The following is an 18,630-nucleotide window of genomic DNA, read 5'->3' on the forward strand; positions in this document are numbered from 1 at the left end:
CGCCATCAATGGTCCCTAACTTCCGTAATTACCATCCGTCATCCTCCGAGTTGTGAAAAGTTACCTTCTAGCGTCCTTCCATTACTTCCTCCTGTCTCAGCCGTCAAAATGGAGGGTAATATTGTCATTTGACTTATACGAAAAGAGTTAATACCACCCAAGGTCCCTCGAGTTTGGTGGTTTGGCCATCTTTAGTCCCAAGTTTGGGTGCGTAAGGATGGAATTGGATATCTTAGCAAGATTCTGTTGTCAAATCAAGGTCCATCGAGTTTAGGCACGACCTCTCAAATCGACCGCCTCCTCTGTTCACCTACGCCTCTTCATTTCCTCCGCGACAATGTTTCCCCCAACAAGCCATGCCTCATCTCCTCCGCCATCAACCACTGGTCGGCCACCACTCTCTGGCACTCTACCCAGTACCTCCTCGACGCCCTCTCCTCCTCCATCGTTTCCCTCCACCTTACCCCAACCGTCCGAGCTGACTCCGTTACCTCCCTTCCTACCTCCCCTTCTTCCCTCTGCTTTGCCTCAGCACATGTCGAGCAGCTCTCTTTCCCTGACGCTCTGTCAAAGGTTCTCCAATCCGACAACAGTTCCACCATCGCTTACCTGCAGCAATAGAATGATTGCTTCCATTCAGAGTATGAGGCTATCGGTTCGGACTGTAAGCCCCATTTTTCCTAGGTATCTAAGGCCTTGGGATGCCTTCCTGATGCCGTGAACCTCTGGATTGGGAATGATTTGTCGGAGACATCGTTCCATAAAGATCATTATGAAAATCTATACGCCGTGATCACTGGAGAAGCATTTTCTGCTTAGCTTCTTCCTCCCACGGACTTCCACATGATGTATATTAGAGAGTATCCGGCTGCTCAATACCACTATTCCCAAGTTTAAATTTCTTCTCTCATTATCATATCATAAACTGTTTTTGTGTGAATATATATGAGTTCTGCTAATATGTAGGCAATGGCGGTGAGAGAAATTAAAGAAGAGAATATTATACATTTGTAAATTTTCTTTAATATTGTATAGGAGAAGAGGGAGTTCACGTTGGAGGTTGAGAAACCACCAACTTTCTTTAATATTGTTTGGCCAAGTTTGGGACTAAAGATGGCCAAACCACCAAACTCGAGGGACCTTGGCTGGTATTAACTCTTTTCGTATAAGTCAAATGACAATATTACCCTCCATTTTGACGGCTGAGACGGGAGGAAGTAACGGAAGGACGCTAGAAGGTAACTTTTCACAACTTGGAGGATGACAGATGGTAATTACGGAAGTTAGGGACCATTGATGGCGATGCCACCAAACTCGAGGGACCATATGTGGTATTTACTCTTTAAAAAATATACTTTAGTAATAAGAACCACGTATTGACTAAACTGAACATTTTTATCTTTCAGTTAAAATTTCAAAATGAAAAATGTAATGAGACTGTTAGAGCATCCACACCAAAGGTGAATGAGGAGTTAATGTCAAATTAAAAAACTTGGATGGAGATAATAAGAGATGTGGAGTGGAGATAATAGAGGAAAGAATCCTCCTGCAAATACACAAATAATGTCAGAAAAAAGATAAAATAAAAAAAATAAGCAACACAGGCTGTGCGCGTTTGCGCACAGCCTGTGGCCACACGGGCGCGTGCAGTGCACGCGCCCGTGTACGCGTCAGGCGCGCTGACAGCGCGCCTGACGCTTCATTTTTTTTTATTTTTTTTTTTCAATTTCAGTTTTCTCTTTTTTTTTTTTTGTTTTTTTCTCTCCTCTCCCACTTTCTCTTTCCTAATCACTCTTATATTATCCCCCAATTCTCCCCAACTGATGTGGATGCTCTTACAACACTCTATTTTCATTGCCATAACTCATAAGAGCATTATAAATGATTAGTTTTTCATGACTTAACTGGTTTTGGTTGGAAGGAAGGAATTAGGGAGGAAAGGAATTGTAATTCGGTGGGAAAAGAATAAGGTGGGAATAAAGTAGGAATTCAAATTACGTTGTTTGGTAGAGAGAAATAGAATTATTGGAATTGAAAAGGAAATAAGTGGTATAAAGACTAAAATACCCTTATGTAATAATAATAGTAATAACAACCAAGGGTAGTAATGTCATTTCATATGTTTTTCCTTTCTCAAATTCATTGAATTGCAATTCATGGGGGGTACTCCATGAATTGCAATTCAACAAAAGGAGGGAATTGCAATTCCCTCAAACCAAACAATGTAATTGAGGCATCCACTGAAATGCAATTCAACTACAGCTAAATTATAGTGAATCAAACGCCCTGTAAGTGGATGTGAAATGAGAGATGGAAAGAAAAATGGCTCCATATGCTAATTTGGATTGTGACTTCGACACCTAATGGTACGTTAAGTTCATCGCTAACAGGTAACCCACCTAAATTTTAATTTTGATTTTATTTGTATTTATTTGACTTTTCTAACAAAAGCTCAAATAAAAACACAAACCAATAAGTTTGCTTTAAACCACAATGCATCAATTTATCCCTTAGAAGACAGTATTGTTATGTCATGGAACTGAGTTCACTTTGCAAGGTGGATCTGTATCAAAATATACAATTTATATACTGAACATTCAGTATGTAAATTGTGAATATTTAATATGTAAATTGTGAACATTCAGTATATAAATTGTGTATTTTTGGCCCCGAATCAACATAATAATTTGCCTAGAAAACACCGCCGCCATGCATGGAAGAAATCAAACAAACAAACCTTACCCCCAGCTGAAAAAACACTTTCATAAACCTCTACAATCAAGAAAACAAACATTTCTGGACGAAGAATCCTATGTAAAGATGCTTAGACATGAAGTATGAATAAGTAACCATGCCATTAATTTATAGTATTTAACTATTTATAATCCCACAGATAATGCGTACAATGCTGTTCTTATTCCTGCTCAACAAAAAACTGGAATCTTGATTCATTTGTATATTATATATATATAATAATAATAATAGAGTTCCATTTTCAATCATTTAACTAATAAATAAATGCTAATTCGCTGTCAAATTCGATAGGATTGTGACCCTTTGTTGTATGACTATGTCCTTGTTAAATATTGTATTTTGACTTAGACGATTCGAGCCTCTTCTTCATGTTAATTAATTGTACTTTTGAAATTTCAAAAAATAAATAAAAGAAAACTCTAACAAAGTGATAGATGTATATAAATTGTTAAATCATGTAAATACTACTCAATTTAATCTTTATAATTAGTATTCAATATGTGATGGGTGAGTAGAAGTGATACCCGACCTCCAATTCTTTTCATAGTTAAAGTTGGTCTTGTCGAGTTCAACTTGTATTTTCAGAACATCATTTCTTATTCATATTATTCACATATAATATATGAAAATCCTATCATGAAAGCATTTAAATTCTCCAGCTCTCAATGTGTCACACTTATTCTTCAACCACACTTATTTACCAATTGTATTCGTAGTGTTTGTCAGCAGTCTTTACGAACTGCGTACTTTAAACTATTAGTTTAAATTGAAATTCTTTTTTCTTTTTTTTAAAAAAAAAAATTTAATACCCCAAAACCATGAACTCCTGATTGGATAGGTCATAGGTAGTCATATCTGGTGTCCTTAAAAAAAAAAAAAAAAAAAAAAAAAAAAAAAAAATTGTCCCAAAAAACATAGTATTAATCGCCGTGTCCCTGTCGGGGAGCCAGTTGTTATAGCAACAGACAAGACATAATACGTCCAAAACAAGCCCGCAGGGCGCAGTGTATATAACTACACACGCATGGTTCTTACATTCTCAGAGGCAAAGATCAAATTAAAGAACGCTGCTGCAGAGAATATATATATATATATAATTGAAGTGGAAATGTATGCCATGGCTGCAAAGGAGATGAAGAGTGAAGGCGCAGAGAGGTGTGGACGGCGGCGACCGATACGCGGCGAGGTGGAAGATGAAGCCGCAAACCCCGGAGGAGACAGGCGGATAAAGAGACGAAGACGAGATGCAGAAAGCTGCGAGATACAGACACAGAAACAACAAGATTTAGCTGTTGAGACGACGAGGACCACAACAACGTTGGCGGGTCCTCCTACTGTTAAGAGGAGTTCGAGGTTTCGAGGGGTTAGCAGGCACAGATGGACTGGCAGATATGAAGCGCATTTATGGGACAAGCTCTCCTGGAATGCCACCCAGAAGAAGAAAGGCAAACAAGGTTGATAATTGATAAACATTTCTTTAACTCACAGACTTTCATGAACAGTACAAGCTAGACTGATTATATTGTATGATTCTGATTCTGATTCTGATTCTAAATTTTTTTCCTTCTCTTTTTCTGCCATTTTCCATGGATTGGACATGCTGGGATAAATACCTGCAATTCAACAGTTTATCTCGGTGAGTATCTGCCAAGATCTCGAGTTCTTGCTAAACAGCATGTAAGCAAAATTATGCAGAAAAAAAACTTTACACTGAATCTAAATCATATATGCAGGAGCTTATGATGAAGAAGAAGCTGCAGCAAGGGCATATGATTTAGCAGCAGTCAAGTACTGGGGGACATCAACTTGCACTAATTTCCCGGTATATATTTCCATTTTTTCATCAAGAAAACATAAGCCAGGCTATTAGCTGGGTAACCACAATGTTTCAAGTTCGACTCCCAATAAAAGCAGCCTATAGACCTTGGTTTGAAACGGTTAGCTATGGGCAACCTAGGCTGGTTTATCTCGGCCTTTGCCGGTTAAAGTCACAAGACAGGGTTTACTCAGTGCACACTTTCGAGTGTCACTCAAAAAACAGGAAAACATATTAACTCGGAAGGAATAGCTAACAGTTAATTGTGATGCAGATCTCTGAATATGAGAAAGAAATTGAGTTCATGCAAACTGTGACAAAAGAAGAGTACCTGGCCACATTAAGAAGGTATAAACATCTCGCATATATAACTGCATTGAACCGCATCAGATTATGAAAAATTATTTGTTGAAATTTGGTTCCCATTGTATGCTGCAGAAAAAGCAGTGGGTTTTCAAGAGGAGCATCAAAGTACAGAGGTGTTGCTAGGTATATTTCCATGGCTAAAAGATAAATTACCAGACTCATTTTGTGGAATATATTTAGCAGTTTTATCAAGAAATTCTGTGTTTCCATGTGTGCAGACATCATCATAATGGAAGATGGGAAGCAAGAATAGGAAGAGTTTTTGGGAACAAATACCTCTACTTAGGCACTTACAGTAAGTAAAACTCGGGATATATATACACATATATATAAATAATACGGAGTAAATGTGTAATCTCACTGTCGGGTTATTTGACAGGTACCCAAGAAGAGGCAGCTCGAGCATATGACATTGCAGCAATAGAATACAGAGGCATGAACGCTGTCACGAACTTTGATCTGAGTACTTATATCAGATGGTTGAAGCCAGGGGTGAACAGCCCTCTACTCGATATTTCACAAGAAAGCAAGCCAAACGCGGTGCCTGAGGCATTGCTAGCCTCCAACTTCCATTCAACAATGGCGGTCAACATCTCCCAAACAGAACCTTACAGGGCAGATGACAATGAACAAGTATTTGAAGCAAAATTGCCTATTAATGGATGCAGAAAGTCGTCTTCTCCAACCGCACTTAGCCTGCTCCTCAGGTCTTCCATATTCAGAGAACTGCTCGAGAAGAACTCGAACATCTCAGACGAAGAAGAAGACGACAGAAAAACTGTATATGGAAACCAACAAAACGATCTGGTATGTAACGGAGATGAGTATGGCACCACCGCAGATATCTATGATGCAACTGCAGACGAGATCCCTTTTCTGCTTTCAGTTCCGTTTCAACTGTGACAGTTCAGAGAATGTTGTGGGAACAATCTTATAAGCAAAACCACTGAAAATGAAGTGAAATGAAATGTTATCATTGCTTTCTTGTGTTGTGTGATAACGGCATGTTTGGCAGACACCTTTTAAAGTTAACTTTGTCAGCCCAAAAAGACAACATTTGAAAAGCTGGTTGGATTGTAGTTTTCATCTTCAACTGTTAAAAGCAAAACTGGCATAGAAATCCCAGAATCTATTGCTAAGAAATTAAAAAGAAAGAAAAAAAAAAAAACACACAGCAAACCTGTAGCAAGAGATTCATGAGTCAAGCATCTGCACATTACAAAACAGAAACAAAAAACAGCACACCAACTGTAAAATGACATTCTCTCGGAGTCTATCGCTATACATTCCCCTTTTAACAGTCCAAGCCTATGATGGGAAGCCTGGGAGTGACACAAATTATATTAAGCTAAGTTCAGTCTAATCTTTTACACAACAGAGATTGCACAACCAAATGAAACAGCCTCACAATGGACCTCCACACTCCGGTGAGAGGATTCTTGAACTCATCTCCTCCAACCAGGCTGAAGCGCCTTTTCTAAAATTTAGAACATCCAAAAAAAGAAGTATTTCGTGAGAATGCTTTAAATTAATGAGTTGACTATAATCAGAAAAAGAAATTATATCAATCAGCATGACTGCACATGTACTAGATTCGTACCATCTCTAGTGGAAGACACTGATCTGTTGGGTTTGTTTCCTCCTTTGCCATTTGCTTGCACTGGCCGCTGCACCCGAGGAGACAGTGAGTTGAGTTTTCCATTGGTCAAGGATGGTAGTGAATGCCGTCTGACAAATCCATTTTCAGCCTCATCTTCAGTAGATCTAGTAGTTCCCTGTGCTTTAAGCTTAGCCTTTGCAGATTCAGTCGCTGCCATATAGCTAGGCAAGCTTGGTGCATTTTGTGAAATATTTTCAGTCTGTTCCTGCTTTGCTGGAAGAGATCTCCTTCTCCTAGTTCTCTGGCTTTCCTTGCTAGTTTGATCCTCCTTGGAGGTAAGTTCCTCCATTACTGCGGGTATTGTCTCGCCCCTCTCACCATTTTCAGGCAGCAACTGTTCAACAGGGATATGATTCTGCAATACATCTACTGGATTGTCATCAACTGTAGAAGGTTTTGGAGAGGGTTCAATCACAGCCAATTCGTCAACTTCAATCTTAGAGTCAGTAGTCAGGTCTGAAGAATCAACAACTACTTGCTCGCGAACCTCCGAGTCAGTCAAGGATTTTGGTACTTCTACAGGAGGAGGTTGCACCTTCTCAATTTCCGTTTCTGACTTTTCAGAAGCCACTGTTGTGGATGCAGAAACTTTTCTTAGACTTCGTTTTACCCTCTCTAGTTCAGACTGAGGTTCTTGTGACGATTCTGTCTGATGATTTATGACTTTCCTAGGAATGCGTTTAGGTTTTTCAGGTTCCAAGGAACTTGATCCATGATTGTCACCATTTGATGCAATAGGAGCCTTCCGGACACTCCTTTTTGGTCTTCCAGTTTCAATCTCAGAGCTCTGCACACCATGCTTTCTTTGAGATTTTACATTAAGATTCTTCTTTGGTCGTGGAAGTGGTTCCCAAAAGCGAGATGATGACCAACGTTCAAGCCAATTCCAAGCAGAATTAGGTTCAACCACATCATACTGAAGGCTCAGGGGCATAGCTGTTGGCACTATAGCAAGAAGCTAGCCAGAAAAAAATAAATAAATAAATAAATAAAATGGAAGTGATTGCAACAAACGCAGTATAATTCATATTTTTAAAGTTGCATAGGGAGTAATAATTCCAAGGCATGAATCACAACTCAATAGTTCCTTAACTTCTTCTGAAATCTTTTTTCCATGAATAAAATCAATTTATTAAAGGAACCAATGAGTGCCACATGACAAATGTTGTGTGACCTGCGATGTTGGTTCTTAACTAGACTCCTGAAAATTGATGTAACCAGGTCAAGATGACAAAAGAAAAAGAATACCTTGCACACAAATGCATTAGCTGCTAGCTTCTCAGATCTTAGAGACGCACTTATGACATTTGATTCTGCCGGCTTAGCATCCTGGTAGTAGAGAAAACAAGTGAAATGTGAATGTAGAAATGTAGAATTGACACCAAACAAAGAAACAATAAACACCACAGGATAAATTAAGGAAATCAGAAAAAATGAAAGAATGCCAGGATAGGGGAAAGTGATAGGGAACTGAAGTAGCTGATGAGGTCCTATTTTGAGAGTTACCTTTCTTTCTCCCAAACTGTAGTTTCCAAGCCCCCGAGACACAGGATTTGAAAGTCTGACTCTCCGTCCACGAGCCAAGGCCTGAGACCTAACAATTGCGTGCATGCAACGCAATGTAGCAACTGCCTGCCGCCTAACCAAGTGCCCGCGAATAAGTGCTTGCAGCCTTATGATTCCCTTAAGGGCTCGGAAAGCACGACGAGCCTATAGGGAGACATTAATTCATTAATCAAAAGTGAAAATTGAAAAATAAATAAATAAAAAAAATATCAAGGTAGGTGAAATGATTTAAAAAGTCAGCATAGTCACCTCTAATTCTAGTAAATATATAATTGGAAACTAAATTACCAAATAACCCCTAAAGACCGCTTGTGCTTTTGTTGCAGCTTTTTCTTGCCTTTGCAGTTCAGCATCATCAACTGACACAGTGCCTAAGGTTAATTGTGAATCCACACCCTGTGCCACAGAGGACAAAACAACAGAATCACCTGGTAACCCAGTGGTTGTGCCCTTATCCAGTTCTGCCTTCTCTTCACCTCTATTAATATTGTGACTTGATGAATCTGGGATCAATGGAGGATCCTCCCCAAGATCTGACACAGGTACTTTCTTGGTGGTGCTTTTGTCAGTAGCGGCATCCTTCACAATGAAGTATGGATCGAGAACATTACTCTTAGTCATCAAATTCGTAAGGTTATTAATTCAACAGAAACAACTAGCTTTTTTGGGAAAAGTAATTTGGACAAGAATTTACAATTCATCCCAAATCAAAACATTAAAGTAAAGGGGAAATTTCTTTATTAAAAAATATAAGAGTGAATGAATCTTATCAGCCGGGCAGACCTACTACATAGACTCTGCAACATTTTACATCCAGAAATTAGTCAGCACATTTTTTATACTCCATAGTCGAACTTATTTCCTTTGTTCCCCTGACTGGAAAAATGACACATTCACACTGCTATTTTGGATCAAATATTACCAATGAGCTCCACAGCAAGGAAATGCCCTCAAAGCTTGCATTATTTCATTAGATTAATGTACTCAGGTTTCTAAGCATCAGTTCATACAATCAGGTGATTTCACTGACATCTAGTCATTTGACAATGTCAAGAACATGTTCAATCAGTGATGACAGTTGATGAGATCTGATAACAAAAGGCACTACCTAGCATATGAAAAGGTCAATAAAATGATTCTCACCTTTGATAAGCTTGACTTGGAAGATTTCTTCCCAAAAAGCACAGTCTTGATCCACTTTCCTGGAGATTTCCCCATTGCTGACAGCCTGCTGCAAGGATCAGAGGGACTTCAATTTTTTCAGCCTGCATTGTTTCAAAATTGCAAAAAGACCAAATTTTGAAAGAGCTCTAAGGTGTGCACATACACAATTTAACGCAACCTCACTGCAAATGAACTTTTACCCATAATTCAAAAAATCACACACTGAACTAAGCAAATGCATGCACCACAAACGAAAGAACACAAATTCTAACTACTCTCAACTAGGAAACTACACAAATAACTTCAAAAAACAGAAATTCAGCAAGATCTACAATGACCCAACACCGAACAGTGAAAACCCATAAATATCTATACACATGCAAGCTAAACGAGGCAAGGACAACCCGGAGAGGGTTCCGTGAGAAATGCGTTTCAGATCTGAGACGTACCTCGAGAAATGAAGATACTCAAGATCCGGGAACCACCATAGGTGAAACTGAAACAAAACATCAAACAGATAACGTGCAAGCGGAAGAAAGAGAGAAAAACAAATGTCACTGAAACGATTGACTGAGCTAAGAGCTCAAAGCAAAAAGGGGATAGCTCTCAGAGTCGGTGCACTTACCCCAAACGGACCCTTCTCCACCGCTCGTCTCCGCCTCTTCTCTTCGCTGTGTACCCGCAGACTGTAGAGAGAGTAGAAACCCAACACTCTATAGTCTATAGGCTATTGCGTGGTTACAGAGTCGCTTTTAGTAAAGTTGGTGCAGCCTACTGGCTACTCATCTGTAATAAGTATTTGTTGTGTTGAGGGAAAACGGCGACGTCTTAAACTTTTTCATCTTATCTTAAGCTTAAACTATTACACTACAATTTTCACCCAATCATTATCTAACTTGGAGTTCAAAGGTCATGTCTTTTTAATCATCACATCATCTCTAATCTATTAATATGATTTGATTCCAGTCAAAAGTTTAAATTAAACTATTGTTACAGTGCACTATGTAATATTTAAGTCTGTTTTCTTTGGCATTAAACACAAGAATAGTTCACAAGCGGCAGAACAGTATGATTTTCGACAATCAAGTCAAGTTGGTAGAAAAATTAGCTGAATTCAAGGTTTTAAATTAGTTTGAGCTGAGTCTTGTTAGTTTGAATCGATTAGTTATGAACAATCTGTATGCTTATAGAAATAAACCAGCGCACATGGAGCTCCCACACTTCTGTTGGTGAGACTCGACTCATAGTCATTCTTTCCAAACTTTACCCATGTGACCAATTGTGCTGCTCATGCGAGTATCACCATTTATACTATTCGAGAGCTTTTAAACTGTAATTGAACATGCAGATAAAACACGCTTTCTTTTTCAGTTTTTATGTATTTGAGAGCTCCTATTATGGTATTCGTTCTTTTGTTAATGGTCAACTTTGTTGGTGTTGTGTATATATGATGATACACCTTCACATTTAATTGTTGTAATTGATTATAATAAGGTACAATATGTAATTGAATCTCGAATGTTGATTAGTCAGTCCAATATAATTACTTAATGTGTATATATCACTGCATACATATATGTATCCGGGAATGCAGTAGAAAGCAAAGAGAGGGTCCAAAATTAATGTGGCTAGTTGGCCATCTGCTTGACTTAACGTGATGGTCCCCACGGGTTTATTAGGTTTAGGTATACCAACTGCTAAGTTACCATCATTGGGAGAGAGGGCAGGGGCCTTCTCCTCTCCTACAGCTACAGGGTCAACGCCCAATTATAGGCTTATAGCATCTGTTAGTCGCAAAGAGTTCGATTAAAAAGTGATACATTGATTACACTTTCAGTTAAGTTGGTCAAATTGTTAACTTGATAATATCTTACAAATTCAACTCTCAATGTGAACGGGGTTTTTGGTTGAACAACCTAGATTAATTTACATTATTGTAATCATTTACCAGTAATAACCACAAGGCAAAATTTACAATACTCTCGGATTGTTGTTACGAGTTTTTCTCGTCACTCAAAAAAAAAAAAAAAAAGTGATACAATGCATAAAATTTTCATGTACACACACCGACACTGAAAGAAACATAGATGGCAAATTCATTAAATCAAATATAGAGCTTGGGAGATATGTGAATTGGCCGACATATTTGGGTTAGTATAAAGCATGGACAGGGTGTAAAATGCGTATTCACTATCACACATAATTCTTGACCGACCATACGACAAGTTTACAGTTTACCAACTCAATATATATTTGAATATAAATAATAAATAAAAACTAGAAGATAAAGAAAGCATGATAGCCCTCCACTTGAAAATGACAGCCAAGCGACGATGAGGGGAATGGAATCATCTGCTATTCTGCTGCAATAGGTAGCGCGTGACTTGCCTCCACTTCAACATTTTGGCAGACACGTACTGCGTCTCTAGGCCACCCCTGTTCTTTATGTCATTCCCAATTCCTCATCTTATTCCATCTGGCACCATTATGATGTAACACCAACACGTTTCTTAACATTCGAGTTACCAACAATGAACTTGTTACATGAAGTGACTCTTTCAAATGAAAAGTAATAGGTTCAGGCCTTAACGAAGGCAGTATTAATTATTTGTGCTTCAATCAATTGAGAAAATATATTTGAATAGTAGTAACAGAGTCGGTAATAAAAATAAAAAATAAATAAAAATAAATAAAAACCATTCAGGGTTACCTGTTGTGTATTAACAAGTTACCACCAGCCCTGCCGCGGACAAATCTTCCCTGCAATCAACAAAGGAATACAGTTAAGGTGTGCAGTTTTGGGTACTTGGAAACACCTTTCCACCACAAACTGGCACTGAAATAATACCCTCACCGACTAATTGGATCTTATTACAACATTTCAATAACAAGCTTATATCGGCATCCATATTTCAGAGATGGTTCATAGGGGAAAGAATGGTAAAACAACAACATTTATTTAGTTGAATTTGCTCAGGTCTTAACAATGATTATGGGAATAAACATTCCATACAATTCCACACTGGATACAGAAGACTATATGTACAAAAAAGTAGCGCAAAATAGCAACACAGTTTAAAGACCATTAAAGTTCCTACAACACTTGAAGAAAAGGATAGAATGTAGTGCAACATTAACAAGTAATGTAGCACTAACACTACAAAACCCATTTTATAAGGCCAATCTTCACCCCCTACCAGGAGCAGAACACTTCGAACTATCAGACATTTAATCTGCTGTCCAGCTCTGCTCAACAATCTCACGCACCTTCCTGTTGTATTCACGCTTGTTCTCGCTAAACATCCTTGCTGCTTCGGAATTGGCTGGGGAATTGGGGTTCGGATCACAAAGCAGTGACTGCAATTGATAAAGATAAAGATAATCAGCGAAAGGCTATGTATTACCTTAATCATATCCAAGCTTATTATGTAATAAATACACTAAGAAAGGTTCGTCTTTTTTTCTTTTCCCTAGCCTGTTCAGTATACTGACACCTAAAGTGTACTGAGGACCTCCCTTTACTTGATTTTATGAATTTATACAGATTAATTAATAAAGGCATGACCTCAGAAATATTTATAAGATTAAAGTGAACAGAATAAAGGTATGTCAGCCTTAAAGCAAATTCTTCACATCCAGTCCTTGCTTTATCCTTTCATTTATTAACTAATTAAGCTAGAGACGGAATCTATTGGCAAAACAATATTTGCATTTAACTCAGACCCCAACCATTAGTTCCAAGGAAAAATATATTGGAAATTATTACTACATACAAGTAATAAGACTCCAATTTTTCACTAGTAATAAGACCACACTTCTACAAGGCTCAGGCTCGCAATCCCACAAAAAAATTTCATTTTCCCGGTGGGTTAATTTTAGTAATTCCAACTCTGCTTATACAAATAATCACTATTGGGGAAAATGGTGAAATGATCCCACTGCCAAAGCATTAGCATTGCATCTGCACCCCAGCTTTCCAAGATAATAATTCATCTACAGATCACTCCTCTCTTTTAATTTTTACACTGGGTCTTCAACATGAAAATAAGGGTAATCAATCGGTAAAAAACTCTTCTACTATAAAAATCAAACAAAAACCAAGGTACAGTAAGCGCTAGAGAGCACACATAGATACTCCCATGCTACAGAGAAGCTAGAAACATCATAATATCTTAAAAGCTAATGGCAAGACTAAAGGTTGCATGCTCAGATTGTTGTAATGTTCTTTAGCAGCCCAAACATTTCCCATACAGTTTTTTTGGGGTTTGTGTGTTTTTTCTTAGGGGGAGTTTGGGGGGGGTAACACATTTATAGAGGGAAAGGGGGCTTTAGAAGGTGGGTATGATTTTAAATGTTAATCTTTAAGCTGTAACTCATACCTGGATTGAAGTAAGTATAGCAGCTACATCATATATCGGACTCCATTGATTTTGTAGGATATCCAAACAAATGCTTCCATCAGCATAAACTGACAAATAATTTGATTTGAAGAAAGAATGACATGAGAAAGCCGTGAAGTGCAATTTCATGCAACATTGTATTTCAGTTGATAAATGAAATGGAAATAGAAGACTAATGCGAGAGATAGTATACAAGAAACAAATAGCTTTGAGTAAATAAAGAAGCATATTTGTGAAAATATAGCACATGGCATCTTATATACGGCTTATAATATCACAGAATACCAGCAATGCTCAAAATGCTGGAAATGATCAAGATATATTGATATTCCACTTGAAATAGGAATGTTTTGTGACACAATTACAGTACTAAGAAAATGGGGTTAGTTGGAAACCAATCTAACAGAATATATGAAAACATGAAGCCACATCAGATAGTGCAAATAGAATAGCATTGTCCAATAAGAAAATGCAAACATTAAAATGATATCTAAAAACATAATAAATCTCAATCACCTCTGATTTATGTCCCTTTTTTCTGTCAATTTTTTTTTTTTTACATTATGCTATAAGAGTTGTAATACACAACTTTTTGGACAAAAATATCCCTACTATTATAACTTTTGTTATCTTTTTCCATTATTGTTGCCATGCACATGCATACACAATATCTTTTCTTATATTCTTCAATGGTAATAAGGTATGTAGACATTATATATTGGAGTAATATAAGAAATAAGTTTAATTTCATTTAGATTTTAATTAAATGTTAACATAATTATATTTAGCAATTTATCACATATAGAATTCTTACTTTAATACTCATAATATTAATCATACCTTACTTATTACTCAAATTATCAACTATACTTTTAATATAATATGAACTCTACAATTATGAATTTAAAAAAAATAATAATAAAAAATTATATACTATATTTAAAAAAATATATATATATAATTAAAATTTTAACATTGAGTATTAATATTGAGCATATATTTTTGCTCATCGCGCATATAAAATACTAGTATAGGAGATGTATGTCATAAAACACTTTTCACTGTTATGTCCCTACTCCCTATCCCTTAAAAGAAGACATGAAAACTTGGCCAGTATTGATTTGCTTTTGATTGAAGAAAACTTGATCTCAGTTGATGAACCATGCAAGTATAGAGGGGCACCAAGTATTGCCCAAGAATGAGGGTGTCAATTCTTATAGCCCAAATAGCTCATTTGTATTAGGGAACTAGATTAATTGAATTGTACTTTCTTCAAAATCAAGGTTTAGGACTTAAAAACTAGTCAAATTGTATATTGTCAAAAACATGTTTCAACCACATTGCAGGTTATTAGACTTCTGAAGGAGTTTCTGCTTAACATCTAGAGAACTTAAAAACTAGTCAAATTGTATATTATTATCTGTAACATATTTATATTAAAGAATGTACTTTTGTCTAAATGAGCATCAAGATGCAAATGATAATGCCAAAATAGTCACCCAAATTTGTCTCAAAATAAAACCCCCTAGCTTTATCTTAAAAATATAATAACAAATGTGGTGGCGAAGGATCAAAGTCTGAAATGATAATCAGACTGTTGGACAGTAAATACTAAGCCATTGTAACGAATATAACACCAAGGTAATACTGAAGATACTTACTGTTAGGATGGAACATTCGGGAAATAAACCGCACTGTTGGTGGCTTATTTGGATAATCCTCAGTGAATTGCAGTGTCAACTTAAACGTACCTATAAGTAGACAACAGATCAAAGAAAAATGCATCATGTTTCACTATTATAAAATTAGCCCATGTGGGATTTTAATTACTGTTGTGAAGAACACAATATGTGTAGGTTTTGGAAAGATATCCGCAGTTCAAAGCATTCAAGCATCCAGAGTGATTTACAACCCAACTAGACATTCAATTACCTAGTATCAACAAAGATAAAAACTTAAGCACAGATACACAGCTAAAAAGAGGCTTGGGAAGTACAACATCAAAGCCACAAACCATAGGAAACACAGATTCGCTATGGGCCTGATTGGTTTGAGGTACTGGGGAAGATTGGATTCCCGCATTTTCTTGATTGGTTTAAAGTAAGCATATTTCCCTTGTACACTTCAATTGGTTCAAATATGTTATTTGGGATTAGAAGGGTGGGCAAATATTGCTATGGAAAAGTGGGGATATTACACTTGAGACTTTATTAATAAAGTCCTAAGCTGATGCCACTTGAATAGCAGTTAATAGGGAAAAAAAAAAGGTAAAAATATGCAGTGCACCTGAGGTATGCTTTATAACAATATATAATTAATGTGTGATTATTACAAAAATAAAGGATTAAAGATCCATTAGGATAACTCTTTTTGACTTGTAAATGCATTCCTATAATCACATGATTCAGATATGTGCAAAACCATAGACATGTGAATATCCAAAATCCCAACAAAATGAAAAACAAAAAGGGGAAATCTCTAAGCAATAAATGCCTCACCTCCATCCCAAGGAGTGTCATCAGGGCTGCAAATAAGAAACAAGCAAGGAAAGTATGCAGTGAGAAATTTAATCTAAGAAACATATGAATACACAATATTTGTAAATGTATAGAAATCATACAACACATGCAAGCACATATACAGAATATGCAATCAAGTTGTAAGGTGATACCCAAAAATAACAGCATTCCATAGCATGATGTTGTTGTCATAAGGAGCACCGCTGATGCCTGCCGGAGGATCCTGTTGCAACCGCTTGAAATCCCTCATCAGTCTTTTCCTCGCTGGTGTCGACATCCTTACCGCCTAATTAGCAATAACAGTTTGCAATACTATCATTTCAATATTCGAATGATCATTGAATCTATGGAGGAACAGAAAACCTAAATCCAAGGCAAGTAATTGAGGTATCTCCAAATCAAATATATGTTTTCCCTATACTTAATTTCCTACCTAGACACCTTGATTGGTAGGGTTCGTGAGAATTCGAGGAACAATTCGTAAAATGACGGAAATTAGAGGAGAAACAGAGGGAGCAATTCATTACCTGAGAGCAATAGCGGCAAGAATTTCAGAACTCGACGGATTAGAATTGAGCGTTGACGATCGGCCGCCTGGGACTTCTTTCTACGCTATGCATCGGCTCCTTATACGATATCTGAAAACGCGATTTCGCGTAATATATAAGCTGTGAACGATATGCGCGTATGTACAGTATTTTATAGGGGCGGGTCCGGGGGACTGATTAAGTACCCGAATCCATCTTATGAAATTTTAGATTAGAAAGTTGGGTCAAATTGGTCATCAAACTGCATAGCAAAATGCAATCAGATCATTGAATTCAAAAAACATGTAATTAAAATTTTGAACAAGATGAAATGATGCAATTGAATCAAAAGTGATCTATTTAGTGTTAATTTGCTGACGTGTAGATTATCTTATTAAAATAATAATTTTTTATTTTAATAATTTTAAACAATAACAAATTTTTTATTACAAAAATGGGAGTCTTCAACTCTTCGTCTCCTGCCGGAGACGAAGACCCTCCGACACCCTGGAGACGAAAGGTGCCGGAGGGCACGAAGAGACCTCTTCGTCTCCATGCTGGAGGAGACGAAAAATCGTCGTCTCGTCTCAATGCCAGAGACGAGGGGACCTCTTCGTCTCCTCCAACCGGGATACGAAGCCCCTCCCTTTGCCCCTACTCCCTTTTTTAATTTGTTATTTAAAATTATTAAAATAAAATAAAAAATTTATTATTTTAATATGATAACCTACACATCAGCAAAATAACAGGTAAACATGTCATTTTTGTTTCAGTTGCATCATTTTGTGTTGTTCAGAACCCCAATTACATCATTTTGTGTTGTTCAGTGACCTAAATGCATGTTATTTGAGTTCAATGACCTAATTGTATTTTGGTGTGTAATTCGATGGTCTTTTTTTTTTTTTAAGGTCAACCAATGGGTTGTATTCATAGATAAGCTGAAATAGCGTCAGGCGGGATAGCATCCCAATACATAGCTGTGTCATACTGGAAAGCTGTAGTAGCTAAACTATGTGCTAAAATATTCTGCGATCTAGGTAAAAAATTAACATGACAATAATTAAAAGTAGATAAATAGTTCCTGCATCCGTCAATTGCGTAGCCAACGTACGATCGTGTCAGCAGCTGTGGTGTAACTAAGTAACTCTGCAGTACCTGGCAATCTGTAAAAAGCTCTATATTTTGGTCTCCACGGTCGCGTAACCAAGATAGAGCCTCCTTAAAAGCATATGCCTCGGCCATGAGTGGGGAAAAGCATATGCCTCGGTCGTGTAATTCGATGGCCTATTTGACCCTTATTCCTAAATTTTATAGATTATAAAGGAATTAATTAGATTTTTTAAACTATATTTGTAGGTAACCGTCCACTTTTTACCAAGAGAATAATTGAACAAGTACCAGATTCGAAACCACCCGAAAAATCAAAGGTCACTTAACAAAAACATTTACTCCAACACTAACCTATTCAAGACGAAGCAATTATGGTGAAGACCTCACTCGATGTAGGCTCGACTCCTCATTACTATGGAAATCATTACTTAAGCATAGAAACATTGCAGACATTAGTATAAGCATAAGACTTTTCATTAGACAATAACACACTCAAAATCTTGTACTTATACTTGGCAATACAAAACTACTTTCTATAATTATTCCGGTAGCTTATTTACTATCAATGGTGTTATCCTTGAGAGTCTGGGATCAACTCTCAAGCATGCTAAGAACACTTACATTTCAGACCAATCAAACTAAATTAATGGTATGTTCAAGATCTAACATCTCTCACGATTCCCGCTACTTGAATTGTATTGGCAACACCTCATGTGATCTTCGAGACCAGCTCAATAACAACTGCGAA

General features: G+C 37.1%; 3 protein-coding genes and 1 pseudogene across 5 annotated transcripts; 2 read left to right on the forward strand and 2 right to left on the reverse strand.

Moving 5' to 3' along the window:
* Positions 1-108: 108 nt before the first annotated feature.
* On the forward strand, positions 109-2,947 carry LOC109180219 (annotated as a pseudogene).
* An 826-nt stretch (positions 2,948-3,773) lies between these two features.
* Positions 3,774-6,166, forward strand: LOC109180375 (AP2-like ethylene-responsive transcription factor At1g16060). Its single transcript, XM_019329901.1, has 7 exons — positions 3,774-4,208; positions 4,382-4,390; positions 4,488-4,576; positions 4,845-4,918; positions 5,009-5,059; positions 5,155-5,231; positions 5,316-6,166. The coding sequence occupies exons 1-7, from the start codon at positions 3,779-3,781 to the stop codon at positions 5,837-5,839; spliced, it is 1,254 nt and encodes a 417-aa protein (XP_019185446.1). The 5' UTR covers positions 3,774-3,778; the 3' UTR covers positions 5,840-6,166.
* LOC109180372 (protein IQ-DOMAIN 31-like) lies at positions 6,118-10,094 on the reverse strand. Of its 3 annotated transcripts, XM_019329898.1 has the most exons (9): positions 9,952-10,094; positions 9,776-9,822; positions 9,306-9,427; positions 8,591-8,741; positions 8,451-8,521; positions 8,103-8,306; positions 7,845-7,925; positions 6,537-7,554; positions 6,118-6,413 (listed from the first exon to the last, which is right to left on the reverse strand). In XM_019329898.1, exons 3-9 carry the CDS (start codon positions 9,378-9,380, stop codon positions 6,382-6,384), a joined length of 1,632 nt encoding a protein of 543 aa, XP_019185443.1. In that variant the 5' UTR covers positions 9,381-9,427; positions 9,776-9,822; positions 9,952-10,094; the 3' UTR covers positions 6,118-6,381. The 3 variants fall into 3 exon arrangements, with proteins under 3 accessions (XP_019185443.1, XP_019185441.1, XP_019185442.1); XM_019329896.1 differs by having other exon boundaries at positions 8,451-8,741; XM_019329897.1 differs by having other exon boundaries at positions 8,451-8,741; positions 9,776-9,829; positions 9,910-10,094.
* Positions 10,095-12,264: 2,170 nt separating this feature from the next.
* On the reverse strand, positions 12,265-16,912 carry LOC109180376 (ubiquitin-conjugating enzyme E2 2). Its single transcript, XM_019329902.1, has 6 exons — positions 16,773-16,912; positions 16,398-16,531; positions 16,225-16,250; positions 15,388-15,477; positions 13,706-13,794; positions 12,265-12,683 (listed from the first exon to the last, which is right to left on the reverse strand). The coding sequence occupies exons 2-6, from the start codon at positions 16,520-16,522 to the stop codon at positions 12,555-12,557; spliced, it is 459 nt and encodes a 152-aa protein (XP_019185447.1). The 5' UTR covers positions 16,523-16,531; positions 16,773-16,912; the 3' UTR covers positions 12,265-12,554.
* Between the last annotated feature and the right edge of the window lie 1,718 nt (positions 16,913-18,630).

Source organism: Ipomoea nil, unplaced genomic scaffold, assembly GCF_001879475.1.
Source record: "Ipomoea nil cultivar Tokyo-kokei standard unplaced genomic scaffold, Asagao_1.1 scaffold1026, whole genome shotgun sequence".
Classification (NCBI taxonomy): Eukaryota; Viridiplantae; Streptophyta; class Magnoliopsida; order Solanales; family Convolvulaceae; genus Ipomoea; species Ipomoea nil.

Excerpts from the sequence above, each read along its gene's own strand:
- LOC109180375 (XM_019329901.1), top strand. The coding sequence starts at position 3,779 with ATGGTTCTTACATTCTCAGAGGCAAAGATCAAATTAAAGAACGCTGCT. Across the intron at positions 4,577-4,844 it reads CAACTTGCACTAATTTCCCG|ATCTCTGAATATGAGAAAGA; the intron begins GTATATATTTCC and ends ATTGTGATGCAG. Across the intron at positions 4,919-5,008 it reads TACCTGGCCACATTAAGAAG|AAAAAGCAGTGGGTTTTCAA; the intron begins GTATAAACATCT and ends TGTATGCTGCAG.
- LOC109180372 (XM_019329896.1), bottom strand. The coding sequence starts at position 9,380 with ATGGGGAAATCTCCAGGAAAGTGGATCAAGACTGTGCTTTTTGGGAAG. Across the intron at positions 8,307-8,450 it reads CGGTCTTTAGGGGTTATTTG|GCTCGTCGTGCTTTCCGAGC; the intron begins GTAATTTAGTTT and ends GTCTCCCTATAG. Across the intron at positions 7,555-7,844 it reads CTAATGCATTTGTGTGCAAG|CTTCTTGCTATAGTGCCAAC; the intron begins GTATTCTTTTTC and ends TTTTCTGGCTAG.
- LOC109180376 (XM_019329902.1), bottom strand. The coding sequence starts at position 16,522 with ATGTCGACACCAGCGAGGAAAAGACTGATGAGGGATTTCAAGCGGTTG. Across the intron at positions 16,251-16,397 it reads TGGAATGCTGTTATTTTTGG|CCCTGATGACACTCCTTGGG; the intron begins GTATCACCTTAC and ends TCTTATTTGCAG. Across the intron at positions 13,795-15,387 it reads CCGAATGTTCCATCCTAACA|TTTATGCTGATGGAAGCATT; the intron begins GTAAGTATCTTC and ends ATTATTTGTCAG.